The sequence below is a fragment of the Bombus affinis genome, chromosome 12 (assembly GCF_024516045.1).
Source record: "Bombus affinis isolate iyBomAffi1 chromosome 12, iyBomAffi1.2, whole genome shotgun sequence".
NCBI lineage: Eukaryota > Metazoa > Arthropoda > Insecta > Hymenoptera > Apidae > Bombus > Bombus affinis.
Genome location: NC_066355.1, coordinates 6176942 through 6195330, shown reverse-complemented (window position 1 = coordinate 6195330; position 18389 = coordinate 6176942). Strand labels below are relative to the sequence as shown.

Genomic DNA, 18389 nt, shown 5'->3' with positions numbered 1-18389 from the left:
GAAGAAGCCTTGAAGTGATTATCGTTAAAAGGAGAACTCACAGGAAATTTTGAAAGCTGTATGCATTTCGCGAGTATATCCGGGACCACCCACGGATTAGCCATTTTATAGCGGTATCGTTGATTGAGTGAAACATATGGTGGAAATCGTTGATTTGGTGAATCATGGTACGGTAGTGCTGTCATGGTCATGGGTTATAATTTTATGTGAACTGTCGTTGAGAAAGGTACAATGGCTCGCGAAAGTATTTAGAGTTTTACTTCTACTTACCGTAGGAAACTTTTGTATGTACATCTGGATGTGGAATATTTTGGAACTTCAAATTCCAATGTTCCAATTCACGATGTTTTGTAAGGATAGTATTACTTTATTTCTGTAGATTTAACACAAATATATAAGTTATAAATCGTCTGATTATTTTAATCTTACTGTTGTTTCATCAAGCAAAGAGACACTTAACGTTTCAAGGGTAACTTTTCCTCGAACGTAAATAATTGCTCGATGATGAAAAAGCATAATTGGTTCGATAATGATCCAAAGAATGCTGAAGAATTAACATAAAATTGTAAAATCTATATTGTCTATATAATCATGTTGTCTGTGCAACCTACAACTTGTAATTTGTCAATTCCAGTAAATTATGGTGTTGTGTTATACAAGAGGGAGCGGAGATTCGTTCCACGAAAGTAATTCCAAGAACCGATAGTCAACATGTCACTATTGTAATTGATGTTTCACGTTTAAGTCGAATATATGAGTTTCCTCTAGGGACTCGAAAGGTAGATCGTATTCTGAAATTTCGTGATAGGTGGTCCGGACGTAACTAGGATGAGGTATCGTTACAGGTAGTAGTCGTTAGAATTTCTTCGTGAAATCTCCGTTTCGTAATTGCGCAGCAGCGCTATATCGAAGCAACTTTTACGACGTCCATTACATTTTCCTTCCTTTTCTTTATTCGATAGATACAAGAGAAAAAGAATGAATAGGTTTAGCCGAATGCATCGTCGTACAACTTTCGAACAATATCCACTTGCACGCAAGCGGCGGGCCATACGGAAGCGCCATAAAGCTAATGATCCCTAAGTGATCCGTACCACGACGACATGATGACTGTTGTGTTAGGGAGGATGGGATTACAACCGAATAGAACGGAACGAGATGGAACATCCCATCATTATCCAATGATCTACGTCTCTTTAGTGACATGCATGCCACACCTCTTTGCATGTAGCTGTCAGAAACTATACGATTTCTCCCCGATCGACCGAATACGATGAAACGAATCCAAGTTAATCTAATGCTAATCTTGTTTCGAATTATATTTTTCCACAGCAAAATCCCCGATGAGTTCATCGATTTTTCCAATATGCAAAGTGTGCAACATGGACAATATCACGTATGGTCTATTTTTTCTTTCGCCATAAGAAAATTGTTTGAGAATGCAATTATAATTTAACCGTAATATCGAATATCCACCTTTCGCATTTCATCACACGGTTTTACGTTATCGTCCACCACTTGTCTCAAAGGAATTTCATGTTTCTTGAATATAACGATCCAAAGACGAATCCAAACTGGAAGCTCGCTTTGCCAAGCGGTTCCAATGCCGTATCAGTATGTTTGCCGTCTAAGCCACTGTACACCGCAAGATTGTGCTTGGCTATTCATCAGGCTCTATATCCGGTGTATAGGATAGCCACCTGTATCTCGCTAAACGGGATTTACACTGTTATAGATCATCAAGTGCGTGATCGAATGACCCTTACACGCCTGCATTCTACGAAAGAAACAATTAGCATCGGCACGATGATTGGACGGCTTAGGTATGTGGTCAGAGAGAGATAAATCATGTGGAAATTGTTTGGAATAAATTAGAAATTATATTTTGGGCTTCGCAGTTGGTTTGGCTAGTGTTCGTGGAGATTGTACACGTTAACGCTGGAACCATCGATTTATCTTATTCGACAAAAAAATGTTGAAACTATGAAATCGACGTGTGTTACCTGTAATTTATAACTTGTCGCTTTATTAACATTATTAATAGATAAATTATTAAATAAAAAAGATCGGTTTGTAAAAGTCGTTTAATATAAATTCACCTTAACTAATACAGAGGAAATGAGAAATTAAACAGCCGTATTTACGAAATGTGGAAATTTTCACAACGGAAGTGCAGTTTCCGCATTGTTATTTATCCGCGTTTCCGCCGGAAACGAAATATTATCAATACGTACAAAACATAAATTATTACGCCGTATTTTGTTGCCTGGTTGGACATCCATACAAATTTCGACGCCGCAATCGCGGATGCTCTTTGTCGCGCGAATCGGCAAATTACATAGATTGAATTGTTGTCGAGCATCGACAAACTTCATCACGATGATCGTTGCGTCGTTTTAAGCGTAATACCGCATTTACGGCCGGCGTTAATCTCGCGAGGATCGTTCGATTGGAAAAAGCCGCCTCCCAATCGCTATTATTCCCTTCTCTCCCCTCTCTTGTTCATCGAATCACCGGATAAGAACATAACGATCCTCCCACTCGGAGGTTACATTCAAACACGGGATCCTCTCGACGTATACGTCCGGAAGGGAGACAGAAACTATAAGAGAAGAAGGAAAGATGAGGTCTCGAGAGAAAAGGATCGAACGTTGAAACTCTCCCTTTCTCTTGTCTCCTTAACAATGAAACACCGTTTTCAATTGCGTCGTCGAGGACGAACAAAGAATTGCTCATTACGTAACGAGGTATCGATCCGTTTAACGATCACCCTCCTCTGTTAGGATGTTCAGTTTGAAATCTCGGCTCGTGGTTATATATCTCTCCCGCGATGTCAGAAATATAAATGTCAAGGAAACGCCGCGAGATAGAAGGCCGGTCGGCTTAAAAGCGATGTCACAAAGCGAACGCCGATCAACAACGTGTTGCAGAGTCACTGTACAGCCATAACTCATGATCCCAGGCGACTTTGGTTGCCCGGAGTCATCGGCCTCGCGAGAAGAATCGCTCGACCCCCTGCGGATAATTTATGGGGTGCAACCCTGCTTCGATAGCTGGCTTGTTCAATTTTTAAACGACCGCCACACCGACATTATATACGGTTTCAGCGAGCACCAATCGGCCTAGATTTTTCAGCTGACGCGAAACATCGCGAATAGAGGATTCGTTGGAGAGCGAAAGAGATAAGAGATCTGTCTTACGGCCATGAATTGTGGACATCATTTTTTTACGATCGTTTCACTTAGACAGGGGCAAGATATATGAGCGGAGACAGAATTTCGTAATTAGATCTATTATGGAAGTTATAGCGATAGTTTATTCGAGATTGTAAAAAGTACACGACGTTAAATTCTGGAAAAAGGCAATAACCGTAAAATAGTATAAAACTGGTAAATTACTCTTTTTTCCTTTTATCTGTAAAATAATATTGCATTTGAATTTCATACAGTATTCTCTGTAACACTTATTCTGCACGATTTTATTTCCAACCGATTGGACATTGATTTTAACAGGTACTATATCTTAAATTTAGCTTAAAATCTATTTTATTTATGGTTATCTTCTTGCGGTGAATGAACTCATGGAAGTAATTGTATACCTATGCAATGAAATTAAGAACTGTACAAAAAGTGGAGTAGATCGTGTCGAATCATATGACGCGTGCGATATATTACCAGTTGTAACATTTTCTCGTTCTAATTCAACAGAAAAATATATAACTGCTGAAAAAAGTGAATAACATTTTCCTGTCTTTAAATAAAACATAGAGAACGTAGTGAGCAATAAAAGCAATTTTCTACAAATTGATTGCCACAAATTGATTGCTCAACAGCCATCTCCACTTACTATCTCTCACCAGAGTAATATCCCGGTCCATTTGAAAAGTGTTCGAAAATTGACAGGCTAATTGACAGACGACTGTCGTAAAAATTCTGAAGAAAGGAAGGAGAATCGATAGATGCATTAATAACGAAAGACAGCCAATTGAATTATTATACCAGGCGACAAATGTACAACAGGGAGTTCAGAGGGATCTCTTTAAGAGGGTTTCAGTCTGAAATATATCGCGCCGAGTCTTGGGCGGGAAATTTAGAAGGGAGCAGTTTAATATACTGTGTCGTCTGCGTGCTCAAAATGGAAATTTATTCTCATTCTAACGATGCCGCGTAGCAGGAAATATTGTTCATCGTTTCGAAGCATTATGTACCGTTAAAGGTGAACGTCTATTTTTCATACCAGCGGCTAGAATCTACGTTCAGCGTGACAGGGACAAAGCAAGATGGATGAAAATGAAGTTCTCCTACTGAATTTACATCTTCCACGGATAACGATATACATACGTTACGTGGTCATCGCGTGTCCTTCTTTCCCATAACGAAGATATGATCGCGTTTAGCATACCTTTTTCATAAACCTTCGTTATAATTCTCTCCACCATGATTGTCTTCGATGTGTATAGTCTCCTCTATGAATCTCTCCTGTTAATAGCTCATCAAAATTTGATTGCGAGAGGCATACTTCTTCGCTGGAAGAAACACCAAATAAGGATGCCCCTGTGTATAAATATTTCATCGACTCGTATTAAGTCGCTTTGAACGCGAACATACGAAGGTTAGTGGCTTGTTTGAACCACGCATAAATCAACCTCTCCTCTCCTGGGTGAATGTTGCGCTAACAACGGTTTGCTCTCGTAAATTGAGAAATGGTTAAGAGGGGAAAGAAACGAGCATTCCTCGCGTGGAGCAAAATCAACCGGGATAATATCATTGTTACGAAATCAAATAATGATTTATGAACCGACCCGGCTATCTTTCTTCGAAAACATCGGCCTATGGTTTCTGGGGAGTTGTCCTAAATTCTAAATGGAAGTCGAGCGTAGAGAACAACTTTTAGAACTTTCTATCATGAGGAATTTTCTATCGTACGGTTAATGATTTCGATATTTGATATTAGATGCTGTTAGGAGAAAAGAGGCTGGAAATAAATAGTTCAAAATTGGGATTTATTTGAGAAAATGAGAGAAACAATGTATTGGATATGATGTTGTATTTGTTCAAGCATTATTCGTAACCATCGCTAATGGCATCTGCCAAGCGCTTTCGAACCCAGCTACGACGTCAGCCTATAAAACGCTGTCTTATATCTTTATTACCCCGTCTAAAGAACCCCTGCTATGCTGTGGCTCACGTTCGACAGCTCGTGTAGATATTTCGGCAATTTATGTAGAAACTGGGGAGGTCTGGAAGAAGGGAAGTCCACACGATCGAGTAGTTCGTTCATGGCTATACTTAATACCTTTATTTATAGCCATTATGATAAACTAGAACGACTCATGTAACTTACCACCCTCTTTGCGAACAGTTCATTATGTCAGACGTAAAAGAATTAGGTAATGATACTTGAAACGCTACAAAAAATGACGTAATTTTTCGCAAACGCTATACATCACCGATAATAAATGAATAGACGCTAGAGTTACGAAGATTCTTTGCTTTTTCAATTACTAAAAACATGCATAAACTTTGGCAAAATTATTATTGACATTCATTCAGGTAGAAACACGATTAAGCATCGTATAATCTCGATTGTCATAATATCAATTAACGAAACGATCTATTTTTGGATGATCAATTAATGAACAATTCGAGGATGAACTCTCGTAAGAAAAACTGTTAAAAACAAGAATAGAAACTTTCCTATTTAAAATTAACACTAGTAATGAATTAGTCAGGCAATTAAACAACAACAAAATTTTAAAAATTATTTGTACCCTTGCAATTTCAATTAGTTTGTTAACATTCTTAGTTTCTTTATTTTCATTTCCATGTATCTACAGTACAATAGTATAAAAGTTAAATGCTCATGGAGGACTAGATTCCCGAATAGCTACATAAAACTAAAAAAAGCAACATGAAATGACGCGATGACCCTCTCCAGTGTATGTACTATAACAAACGACTCGGTCGAGCCGGTAAAAAGATCTCGTTAAAAGGATTGTAACGAGAGTTCCGGAACGTTGGTGAACACCTTGTACATGGAAGTCCATTACAGCCTGGAAACCACCCCTCCGCAATTGCTAGTTCGCCAGTTCGGCCAGTCGGTGCCGATAAAAAGCGCGCCTCCGCTCCGGAAGGAAGATCGCCCGTGAACGCTTTCATTGGACGAAATCGTGGTCATTGTCGTGGACATTAACCCGATTTCGTTGGCCGTCACTCGGCTAGACAAGGGTGGTTCGAAAGAGAAAGAAAAAGGAACCAGAAGGAACGACCAGGACCGTCAATACGATCTCTGACTAATAAAAAACAAAGAGGAAGAGAGAACGATCTTTCCACCGAGTGACTTCGACGATCCAACTAGCTAGATCAACGCTATCGATACGATGTATGAAGCTCGTGTATTACCTAGGGCAAAAGGCGTTAATAGTGAAAAACGAACGAAGGCAGAGAGAGAAAGAGAGAAAAGGAAGAGGATAAAAAAGAAGAGGTTGAAAAATCAAAAGTGGTATGGGAGGGCCTTTATACCAATGTGAAGGAATCCTGCGAATTGGGGCTATTGAGTACGGTGGCACTGGACGAACGTAATGCACAGCCAACTAGTATATGCCTTTCACGAGCGGTCACACCAAAAGACTCGTTCAGGACTACCCAACCCTTTATCGTTATTGCACGTCCACCAGCAAGGGGTGATTATAGCAGAGCGCTGAAGGGGCTGGCTGGTGAGTTAGCCGCGTGTTTCCTGGCCGTTCGTCATTTTTAGTGGTCGGCACTCGTTCGCTCAGGTATTAAATTATATTTCACGAGGGTGATTAACGGTCCTGGGATGTATTATTAAACCGTAGGACCTCATACGACGTGGAATCCATGCTGGACAAGATGGCACCAACCCCTCTCAGCTTCTCTTCGACGTTCTCTTTTTCTCGGATGTTGTCTCTTAGACGATCCCCTTTCTTGCCTCCTCTTACGCTCTTCTCGGAAAATGCTTTTTACCCTTCGATAGCGTGCTCACGAAATTACTAAAAAAAAAGCTAGATGAACCAGCGGATTAAAGAATGAAGAAAAAATTGCGATTAAACGTATATGATGTTTATAAACGATTTGGAATATTTGATTTGTCCTTTCCTCGCTAGAGAAATATAATTATATTGCACTCGGACATTAGCCGCTGCTGCTCAAACACCTTTGAAAATGATTCTTCATCTACGTTATGCGTCCTTTACCGATTTAACGGATGGCCTGTCGCGAATGAAACGGTGACTCTTGAATAAATTAAATGAAATTTTACTGATTAAAGATCAGGCTCGACAAGGAACGTGCTTCGTCTCTAAACCATTCCCCGCGACGCAAAACGTGCTGTACCGTTTATTTCTGAAGTTATGCACACAATTATGAATTCACATGTCCCGGCTGGTTCGAATTTCAGAGGTTTTTGAATAATTAGCAGCTCATTCGGCGTACGTTCATTGCGTTTAAATAGTAAAATGTACTTGTTAAAGGGGCGACAGAAATTCCATAAAGCGCACGATACTCGCAGCTCCACTCTAACTACTGCATCCTGTAAAATCATAAACATTGCGTGTCAATGTACAAAACCGTTCTCCACTTTACTCGCTGAAACGTATTTCTTTTTTTTTTAAGTACCTCGATCGTAATTCGCATTTTATCACGATATACGTGCCCCATTCATAACTATTAAGACACTTGCTGGAAATGAAATAAACCTGAAAAATTATTAGAAAACTATTAAAAATCTTTAGAAGTTATTATCTCGTTCGAAACTTTAAGGAAACTCATATAGATTCAATGTAATAAAAGCGTTATCAATTATGTATAATAAAATATAATGCTTCTATTTAATATATGCAATATTTTGATCAGTTTTATCATTCGCATTATTAAAATTTTAATTCAATCGAAATTAATTTAATTTAATATAATATAATTTAATGCTTATATCCGAGGATTTTATTTTGCATGAATACCAAACTCTGAACGACTAATCATTTCAATGGTAGTTTCTATTAATTATAGCATTTTATATAGACCAGTAAATATCGTAACATTTAGAAATCGGAGTGTATGTGCATATCGTGATTGTTACTTATGGAAAAATTAAAGTACACCGATATGACGAGTTTCAGTAGCATGTTCCTGTCGCCACTACCAAACACACAACTTGCAGTAATTTCACCTGGAAACCTTCCACGGTTGCCTGCCGGTGACAACTTACATAGAATCGCACCCGCAGGAAATGCGGTGTACACACACGATCCTGTCGTCCACAATTTACGCTTGTCCGAAATATTGACAAGGGAAATTTTACGTTTCGCAATATTTTCACCGGAAAAATTCGCAACTCTAACCAGACCGTACGCATCTAGGAAGAAATATTAATTCTAGTTTATTAAGAAACATGTGGAAAAATGGAATTTGGTGACGTCGTTTATAGCGAAGAATTGAGTTTCGAATTTTAGAAATTAGAATGTGCGAAAGGGAAGTGCATAGCCAATCTAGGTCTTTGATGCTGGGATATCTAGTTGCGTAGATCGCAACTCAATCAATTTTTCATGCAAACCAAAAACCAAATCCCGTTTGATCAAAATTCAAACAGTGCAAGACCGCTTCTTGAGAATAATCCTCAACGTTCCCAGAGGATATCCTATCTCGAAACTTCGCCTAGAACTTGACACCTCTGACATCCACACATACATAAGAAAACTGACACGCAGCACGTTCAAACGGAATGACAGCCCTTTAATCAAATGACATTAGGAATTACAATCTGCGTGAAATCCTTCAAAAGACGAACATAGCGTATCTCGTTTCCTTAAAACAACCACTAGATTAAAATTATTTTCAACGTATCTCATTTATTTTAATTTTAATGTCGAAATATTTTTGTAATCCCCATCTCTTCAATCTTCAAAACACGGTATAATAAAAATTCCGAGATATATTTTTTAAATAGTATCAATCATCCAACAAACGGTAAGTTTGAAACGCGTGAGTACAGGCGAATATTCAACTATAGCAAGGGATAATTCGAAGATTCGCGGAGAGTTATTCTATTTCCAGACGAGGCAAATTTTGATCGTGCGCCGGTTAATTATACGCAGCAACGTGTACAAACGTATACGTGTTACGCATACGGCTACTCTAATTGCATCGATTACTGTCCTCGGCGACTGAATTCAACGAGTAATTTATAACTTAGAAAGAGGTCGTAAAGAGAGTAGTTACTAATGATATCGATATCAGACGTTATGTGCTTTATCTACGCTCTACTATTTGAAATATGGACGAACGATCTCCGTTTCAGATAAAACAGCTCGTGTTTAGAGGACGGACTTCCATGATTAAATTTACAATTCTCTTCAAAGTTAAATAAAATCTCTAGAGAATGTGATTCGTAAATTTCAACAAGGAATAAAGAACGGTTCAAAATTGTTTTAAAAAGGAAATGAAAATTGTGTACGTTCTTTCTTGATACGATAAAAAAGAAAGGACACCTTTTACTTCCATAGGAATATATTTTATTTACAAGATTATACTTCTGTTTTAAACGCGCGATTAATGGAACGTCGAGGGTTTCCCGATGAAAGGTAGACACCGAAAAGGTTTTCACTGTTGCGGGACAAGTTTTACCGCAGGGTTCCGCGCGAAACCACAGGAACAGAATTACGAGATGGGTAGGAAGACGCGAAAATCGATTAATGGTTGAACTGCCATTGCGGTTTTACGACAAGAAATCGATATGGCTCCTTTATTAAATTGGCGCAAAGGATGAAGGAATTCAATGAACATAAAATTTTAGACGTTAGAATCACGGCTTTCGTAATTTTCGTAATTTTCAAAACAATTCAAGCTTCGTATACTGTATCTCACAAAACAGGATGGATATTGTTCTTATATAATCTCCATCAAAAATATAAATTATCGTTAGTACTATTTTACACTTAAATGATCAGAAAAAATATGGCACAAGGGACAAAATCTTTAATTTGAGGAAATTTTGAATAAAGTTAAATTCCAATAGAAAATTCTATACACTTCTAAACATTAAATTTCTTATACTATATTAAAAAAAAATATAATCTAAGAAAGTGCTACGAATGATAAAACCTTTGATTTAAGGAAATTGTAGATAAAATTGAAGTTTAATCAAGAATTTTGTCTGCTTCGAAACGTTAAGACATATTCCTATACTTGTTAGGAATTGAAAATTCATAACAAAATCTTGTATTTGTAGAGGATGGTTGGTCGTGTGGTAGTTTAATGACGAGATTACTTGATATTAAAACCGTCAAATATATTTTAAAATAATTATAAATACAGAGACGACCGTAGATTGCTCGATACTGGTCGTTAAAAAAATGTTCGCTAGACGCTTGGTATTAACTGATTCGCTAAAGACTGTGTGTTGATCGCTAATAAAATCGCTCGAGATTGAGATTGAAAAAAACTGGTCACTTTACGATCGTGGTCCTTTATTTATACTGGTCGCGGGGGTACCGGTAAATTTCCATTCGCCTTTGTTAGACGATTAGCGGCAATATTGTTTTGCCTGGAGTTGGTTTATTATTACATTATTAACGATATTGGTACTCCGAGGCAAAACAACAGCGTGGCTCGAATAGTCCTCTAGCTCATGTGTCGCTATATATTTAAAAAGGAATATATTTGTAACACCTTTTCACTGAAGGTTCTATTTTATTTAATTAAATGAATAGTATTATTAAGAGAAAATAATTGATTATATTAGTATCTACTATGCTATAGTAGTATGGAGACGATATACATTAAAAACAGAATAAAAGCACGTGTTGAGTGGAGAACACGTGACAAGCAGCTTCGGCGGGAAGTCAGTAGCGCAGTAAAAGCACGTGTGACATGATGTTTCTAACCTCAACTTCTATATTACACAAATAAAAGTTTAAAATGTTAGAAGAGTATTTATTGAAACATCACCTAGTGGAACTTCAAGAGATTTTAGATAACGCAGATCCTAGCTGCTACTACTCTATCTACATAAAGTGGGTATTTTACAATTGTATTTACTCTTCGTATAATACGAAGGATACTTTCCTTACAGCTTCGTATCACTATTCGAGGATAATGCGGATGTAGCACAGAAAATTTTACGATATCCTAGATATTACTTACCATTCTGTGACGAATCAGCCGTAACGGTACAAGAAGAAATAGCAAAACCAGAACAAATTGTTAAAAAAAAGGTAATAATGGCCACTATATTAATTTTATTAAAATTTTAGTATTTTTAATCTATTATTTTAAGAATATATTTGACAATAGGTTCGTATCAGAGTCACTGCTGTGCCAGTCACACTGGACCAAGGACAAATTGGCCAATTAGTTTCAACAAGTGGCATCATTGTCAGGATCTCCCAACCAACAATATTAAAATCTGTTCAAAGAATGAATTGCAAAAAATGCAAACATGTTACTTTTATTAAAGTTAGTTGAATGTACTATATACATTTTGTAACATTTGTCAGCTGGTAACATAAATGCTATCTACTTCTAGTATGAATGGGAGAGACAGGCTTTTGAAGATATTACAGACTGTGAAGCATGTCATGCGCCAAAGCTCACAGCTCTGCCTGGTTCTGAGCTAGAGGATTCCTCAGATTACCAGGAAATAGGAGTCCAAGTATATTATCACTTTAATTTTATAGTTATCTCTTGCCGTGTTAATATCATTAACTTTCAATTCTCTTGATTAGGAAAAGGGTAAAATAGACTCGAATAGATCTTTGACGGAGGAACTGAGAATTATCTTGCTGGATGATTTAGTTGATAGATGTAGGCCAGGAGATCATGTTGAGATTAGGTGGATAAATTGGTTACCATTTATATATGTTATAAATAAAAACTACTCCTTTTAATTATAATATGTCATACACTTCATCTCTAGTGGTGTTGTGATAAGAATATGGGGTCCCTTAGAGGTCGGTGAACGTTTAGAAGCAACAACTATGATGCTAGCGAATAGCATTGTAGTACGACGCAAGATATCCGAGAGCTCTTCTTCACAAGAGATGAGAGACGTTTTTAAGCGTTATTGGGAAAAGTATAGCGATAATCCTTTGCTTGGTAGAGACAATATTATCACATCTATTTGTCCACAGGTACCTATTTATTTACAATGTAAATGAACAAAAAAAAAGAATAATAGAATAGAAAATAGATATATATGGCACCATTTATACAAAAATTATTTCAAGCTCTATGGCATGTATACTGCAAAATTGGCGCTAGCTGTAGTTTTAGCTGGTGGCGTGCCAAAATGTAACGAAAGCGGTAATTATGCATCACTTTTGTTTTTATTATCTCCTTAACATAAAATACAATCACATTAAACGAAACAAGGAACACGTGTACGAGGAGAACCTCATCTTCTTTTGGTTGGTGACCCTGGGACTGGCAAATCCCAGTTACTTCGTGCAGCATCTCGTTTGGCTATAAGATCGGTTCTTACGACTGGTGTTGGATCGACTGCAGCTGGTCTCACAGCAACTGCTGTCAGAGTTAGTTAATATACACTATATCTTCTATTTTTAACAATTAATATCCATATCATTTTCTTCATACACGCATACATGTTACAGGATTCAGAGGGTTGGCATCTAGAAGCTGGAGCCCTAGTGTTAGCCGATGGAGGAGTCTGCTGCGTAGATGAGTTCACAACCATGAGTTCAGAAGACAGGACATCCGTTCACGAGGCTATGGAACAGCAAACGGTATCAATCGCCAAAGCTGGGTTAGTTAGTACGTTAAACTCAAGATGTTCAGTGATTGCAGCCATTAATCCAGTTGGGGGTCAGTTTACCAATGATGAAGAATGGGAAACGAATTTAGGTGATCCTCTTTTATCTCGTTTCGACTTAATCTTGCTTTTGAAAGACAATAGGAATGCAGGATGGGATCGGTTGACGTCCGACCACATTCTGAAGGCTGCTTACGAAAAGAAAGAGAACACTATTCAAACGTAATAAAAATTTATGCAGTCGATTCTTTTGTTATATACTAAATCATTAATTCAAGTGAATGTTTTACAGAGACTCGAAAAATCACATAGAACTTTTAAATACCGAAGACTTATGGAAAGAGGATACATTGCGAGAATACTTGGCTTACGTGCATTCTTTACAACCAAAATTAACAAAAGAAGCGGAAATGGTACTTCGAGCGACTTATCTTTATCACAGATCTCATCCAGATAGGAGGGAAGAAAGAACAACAGTTCGACTTTTGGACAGTCTTATTAGGTAACAAGAGACAAGACATTTAAAGCATTTTTTGTTTTAGACATTCAGCGTAACAATTTTCTCCAGATTAGCCGAAGGACACGCTAGATTGATGTACAGATCGAATATAGAAATTATGGATGCTATATTCGTAGCGAAATTAATCGGAACAGGATCTACGTACGAGATCAATCCTAGTTGTTCATTTCCAATAGATCCAATTGCAACGTATCGATCTGAAGGTGCGTTTGTATTTTTATAATGTATACTTTGTTTGTCAAATTGAAAGATAAGCTTATCTAATCATGGATCAAAATCGATGATTTATAATTCTGGAATTTTAGGTAAAATATTGTTGAGAACTATTGGTTTACAGAATCTGGAAAATTTATTATAAATATTTATTATATTAAATGGACAAATTTTTGTGCTAATCATTGGTGTGAAAGAGATCTCCTTTTTTATGAGCAAACTAAATTTTTATTTGTCACTTTTCTTTTTTTTTTGCTTCTTATATAAGTAAATGTACCAGCGCGTATTTATAAAATTTAAATAACATTTCTTTCTTACTTTTCTTTTTTTATACAAAACGAAGTATTTTATTGTTCATTGCTATACAATGAAGGTATGTAATAATTATTGCAATCAATTTAAACAGCGTTATATATGTAAAAATATATTTAAAGAGCACAATATCTCTGTTTGATTAAAGTCTCAGTACATAACAAAGATCCTTCAATCACTCTTTTCCTATATTTCCGAACATTTTTTACTTGACATAAACTTTCCAGTTCATTGAGACATTTAGATTACATCCAATTAAGTAACAGCAACGATATAAACCAATTTTCGTACTCTACAAATAATTTATCTATAATTAATAAATAATTAAACAATATGTAGAAGTAATATTCGTTTTCTTTTCAAAATATCCATTATGTATATATATTTATATATATAATATTTATATGTATATATAGTTTAAACTTTACAAAGTTATAGAATATTTTAAGGATCTAAGTAACAAGTACTTAATTTAAAGAAAGGCCATATAATGTATATTACACGATTTAAGGAATGTATAGGACGTTATTAAAGGTAGACAAAAGGATGGTTGCCTTATATTCCCCTACCATCGGTAGTTAAATTAACGTTCCGTAAAACAAGAAATTGAATTCTATACTCGTGGATACAACATATTTTCATGTTAAATTAAGTTATTTTGATTTTCAACACAATCGAACGCTTTCCATTTATATAAAGCCGCACATGATTACAACGTCTTGATTAAAGTGCCACTAAAATACAAAAGCTAGTAAATATGTTCATGTATATAGAAGCAATAATATAAGAATTAGTGATATGATTATTATTAGCTCGTTTCTTTACTAGATGTTAAATTATTTTGTAACTCATTTTCAATCAATACAAACAAAAAGGATATACACATCATATATGTTTTAAATAATACACATACATACCCACATGATAACTGTGTTAATCCGATTTAAAATACTGTTATGGGGAATAAAAAAATACATAAATCGTTAAACACTTGCCAGGAGTAAATTTGTGATTATTCATTTGAGATCTTTCGATAATCGATACGAATCAATCATTTTTAGAAGAAAACGTGCATAACTAATTCTTCTAACGTACCAAGAAAAAAAGAAAAATGATTTTATGAATGAGTAGTATAATTTTCTTGTTTTCAATGCAAGAATAGAATCTTCTATGGAACATTACAATTTCGAATCCCGAGTAATGCACATTATTAAGATGATCTACACATACGATTTTGCTGAGTAGTAAAACGTCAGAGAGTACCTGAAGAATAAATCCTGAAGTGTTGTGAAATCACTTTAATAGCGTGGTTGATTAGCAGCGTTAGCCATTTGGGCGCGGACAGCAGTGGCGGCGACGTTACTTGCCGCATTTTGCACGTGTTCATTGCGCAAGAAAGTTGTGGCGAATTCTTGTTGTGCTTTCGAAACGCTCGCATCCGACGAGCGATATATGCGATGAATCTAGAGATCATATTTTTTTGATATTTTACTATTTGAAGATCATAAGTTAAAAACATGATAAAAACAAAAGACGATTTTCTTTTTTGATATGTTATCAATTCGATATCAAAAATGGCTTTACGTCTGATTTTGTATTCTCTTGAATATTTAAAAAATATTTATAACATCAGTTATATAAATCAATATTAGTGAAATTAAACTAGCATAACAACTAAATTAATATTATTTGTAGATTTATCATTAAATCGTAGATTTATTCCTTTTCCAATTATTATATTTTGAAATGCTGTTTAATCACTATATTAAATAAATATTAAGAAATCAACAAAACTGGACTTATCATATTTTTCTTCTATGTTCTCCATTTGCAAAAATTATCTTTCAAAGCTGAAGAAATTTGGCACTATACCTTAGTTAATAATAGCAGATCTCCGCATGCAGCAAGTACGAAACAAAGAGCAATAAGGAGTAGTAAAAAGCCAAGGAATATTCCTTTAGCTGTGTTGTCGAACATCGTGATAGCAAGTATAATGCCACTGTGATAATAAAATGATTGAAACATTAACATATTATCTCTAGAATAAATCTGTATTTTTGGGAATTAAAATATTACCAAGTTCCTGAGCCAGGAATGCCTATGGCCTGAATCCCTGTGACGATTAATTGAAAGAAGAAGACGAAGAAAAATACCATGAAGTTAAAAGAGCTATCGTTTCTAAAAGAGGAAAAATATATTGAATAATAACGCTAATACTGAGACATTGATGTATGATCGATTACATACTTGAAAGCCTTGTATGCTGGTCTGAACCAGCATAAAAACGAGAAGGGGGTAAAAAGTATTAAATACAATATCCCAAGACCAAATGTTGAAAATGCTCCGGTACATAACAGTAGAATAAATCCGCCAATAACGTTTAGAATTAAAATACAGCCGTGAACTGTAATTTGAAATTATTTGTTATTTACTATACTATTTTATTCATTAAAATTAGATGCAATACATTAAACTTACACATCCATAAACGATATAGTTGTCTGACTACCTTCTGAAAATCTGTATGAATTTCCACATCGATATCTTGGTGAAAGCAAGGTTGGCAGCAGCATTTGTCAGGTAGAGGTGGCCAATTGTTCCTTTTTGCTTTGAAAATCAAGTATTTTCAATTGTTAAACAATAATAAAGGAAATATATTAAACATTGACTCATTATATTTTGGACTCACGATAGTATGGTGTATTCCTTATGTCTTCTTCTGTTCCTGCTTTCCATCCTGACTCTGATCTTTGCTAAAATTTCATAATTTTTTAAGACAAACTTAACACGATATTAAAATTCACTACAAAATATTATAGAACAAAACTTCATGTACATTTACATCTGAAGTGGGGGATAATGTGCTTCCCAGTGATGTATTTACTGTTTGCTGTGGAGTACGGGCATAATTAGTTGCAGGAGGTTCCTGATTTGAAGGTTGAAGTGTAGCTGGTTGCTGCGTAGCTCCAATACCTCCATAGATAGGAGGATTTGAAGCACCTCTGACTTGTGCAGTTCCTTGTGAACCTTGTTCCGCAAAAGGATTGTAATCTTCTAAACCCCTATTAGCTGGAGTAGAAGATACAGCCCTCCTTATCGCAGGATCCTATTTAAAAAAGTAATTGATTGTTAACTGCTTCTTTTATATCGCAGTCAACCTTCACAAAGAAAGTTAAATATACTAACACTTAAAGAATGTGTATTTATAGAGGATGTCTATATATAGAGTCAACAGCAATTCAAAGAATTCCTTTATGGAATACATGTCTCTTTCACAATAAATTTGAAGCAGTAATTTTTTATTTATAAAACAATAAAAAATAATAACAATTGTATATATATAATAATCTGGGTATCATACTTAACATACATAATAAAACACGACTAAAAAATAAGGCATACAAATATCAAATAATTAAGATACTTGTATCAAGACATAATAAAAGTCTTCCCCTACAGTCTTGGCAAAAAATAATAATAATTCGATAAAACATGTTTATTTCGATTTGACAGTTTTACAGGCAATATTGAACAAGATAGTGTGTGCCTCGGGTCTAGCCGCTAATGAAATACTCACTGAAAATGGATCATTGATATTCGGTTCCCCAAAAGGATTTTCGTCAAAGCCGGACATCTTAGCCACTGCTCACTGAAGCGTACTTCAATGCACCGTCAAAAATTAATAAGACTTTAATACACTGAAAATATTCTTATCTAAACTTGTCTATACTTGATGATCCATTGCATTGCGGTTACCTATGGTATCGCCGGTACTTTAGCCATGTAGCATACTACAGATAAAGCAACTCCTGCCACGTCTATCGCAAACATGTTATGAACGATTCACACGTCATTTCGAAACATTATATCTAGTTTCCAAGATGTTAGTAACATAGTTATTTAACACCAATAACAATCACAGAATTAGAATAATTTCTTCAGCGTAATACATATGCATCTTGTCTTTGAATTTCCATAACATTTCTAGTTATTTATTTTAATCCTTTAAAACAAAAAATTAACATAACAGAATGAGCAGTTCTCTGCTATATGAGGAACTTAGGCATTGAAGAGGACAACCGTGTCAGCAGTATATGTTGTGATTCATAAAGAAATCAAAATACATATATACATGTATATTAATTAATATAAATTTAATTTAATTTGAATAACATTGAATTACTTAAAAAAATGAAGTAAAAAATGTTTTAACTAGGTATTATATTCATGCAAACGTATAATGATCGATATTATTATTCAAGCAACTATATATAAGAACTATATAATATCAACCATATGATAGCAACAATATAATAACAACTATATCAAACAACTATATAAGCCGATTATTTCAGTACGTTTTTTTCAATTTATGTCCTCAAAACCGATAGATTTCGAAAAATTTCTTCAACTTATTAATAATATATAAAAGGTAACTATCTATATAAACACAGAAATTTAAAAGAACTTTTACAAAACATTCACCTGTTTATAACGTGGTGATACAAAAAATGTAAGATACGCTTAAGTATATAAAGTAAGTATACAAGGTATGTCGATA

At 35.4% G+C, this 18389-nt stretch overlaps 2 protein-coding genes and 1 long non-coding RNA gene across 27 annotated transcripts; 1 reads left to right on the top strand and 2 right to left on the bottom strand.

Moving 5' to 3' along the window:
* Positions 1-5760: 5760 nt before the first annotated feature.
* Positions 5761-8313, bottom strand: LOC126922654 (uncharacterized). The gene is made up of 3 exons (XR_007712884.1): positions 7638-8313; positions 7484-7551; positions 5761-7012 (listed from the first exon to the last, which is right to left on the bottom strand). It is a non-coding gene; the product is annotated as an uncharacterized LOC126922654 (long non-coding RNA).
* Positions 8314-10842: 2529 nt separating this feature from the next.
* On the top strand, positions 10843-13993 carry LOC126922545 (DNA helicase MCM9-like). The gene is made up of 12 exons (XM_050735237.1): positions 10843-11029; positions 11089-11230; positions 11310-11471; positions 11542-11667; positions 11741-11847; positions 11932-12145; positions 12242-12317; positions 12387-12544; positions 12626-13005; positions 13076-13285; positions 13352-13506; positions 13609-13993. Exons 1-12 carry the CDS (start codon positions 10935-10937, stop codon positions 13659-13661), a joined length of 1878 nt encoding a protein of 625 aa, XP_050591194.1. The 5' UTR covers positions 10843-10934; the 3' UTR covers positions 13662-13993.
* On the bottom strand, positions 12322-17641 carry LOC126922585 (secretory carrier-associated membrane protein 5A). Of its 25 annotated transcripts, XM_050735346.1 has the most exons (11): positions 17406-17638; positions 16665-16934; positions 16518-16581; positions 16307-16435; positions 16076-16232; positions 15905-16006; positions 15701-15827; positions 15092-15291; positions 14746-14779; positions 13449-14562; positions 12322-12971 (listed from the first exon to the last, which is right to left on the bottom strand). In XM_050735346.1, exons 1-8 carry the CDS (start codon positions 17460-17462, stop codon positions 15127-15129), a joined length of 1071 nt encoding a protein of 356 aa, XP_050591303.1. In that variant the 5' UTR covers positions 17463-17638; the 3' UTR covers positions 12322-12971; positions 13449-14562; positions 14746-14779; positions 15092-15126. The 25 variants fall into 25 exon arrangements, with proteins under 25 accessions (XP_050591303.1, XP_050591314.1, XP_050591298.1 ...); XM_050735357.1 differs by having other exon boundaries at positions 13449-15291; positions 17406-17487; positions 17585-17641; XM_050735341.1 differs by having other exon boundaries at positions 12322-12536; positions 12609-12971; positions 13449-15291.
* Between the last annotated feature and the right edge of the window lie 748 nt (positions 17642-18389).

Coding starts and splice junctions, on each gene's coding strand:
- LOC126922545 (XM_050735237.1), top strand. CDS start 10,935: ATGTTAGAAGAGTATTTATTGAAACATCACCTAGTGGAACTTCAAGAG. Junction 12,318..12,386: donor GCCAAAATGTAACGAAAGCG/GTAATTATGCAT, acceptor AAACGAAACAAG/GAACACGTGTACGAGGAGAA. Junction 12,545..12,625: donor TCACAGCAACTGCTGTCAGA/GTTAGTTAATAT, acceptor TACATGTTACAG/GATTCAGAGGGTTGGCATCT.
- LOC126922585 (XM_050735357.1), bottom strand. CDS start 17,462: ATGTCCGGCTTTGACGAAAATCCTTTTGGGGAACCGAATATCAATGAT. Junction 16,436..16,517: donor AAGGAATACACCATACTATC/GTGAGTCCAAAA, acceptor TGATTTTCAAAG/CAAAAAGGAACAATTGGCCA. Junction 15,828..15,904: donor ATTCCTGGCTCAGGAACTTG/GTAATATTTTAA, acceptor TTATTATCACAG/TGGCATTATACTTGCTATCA.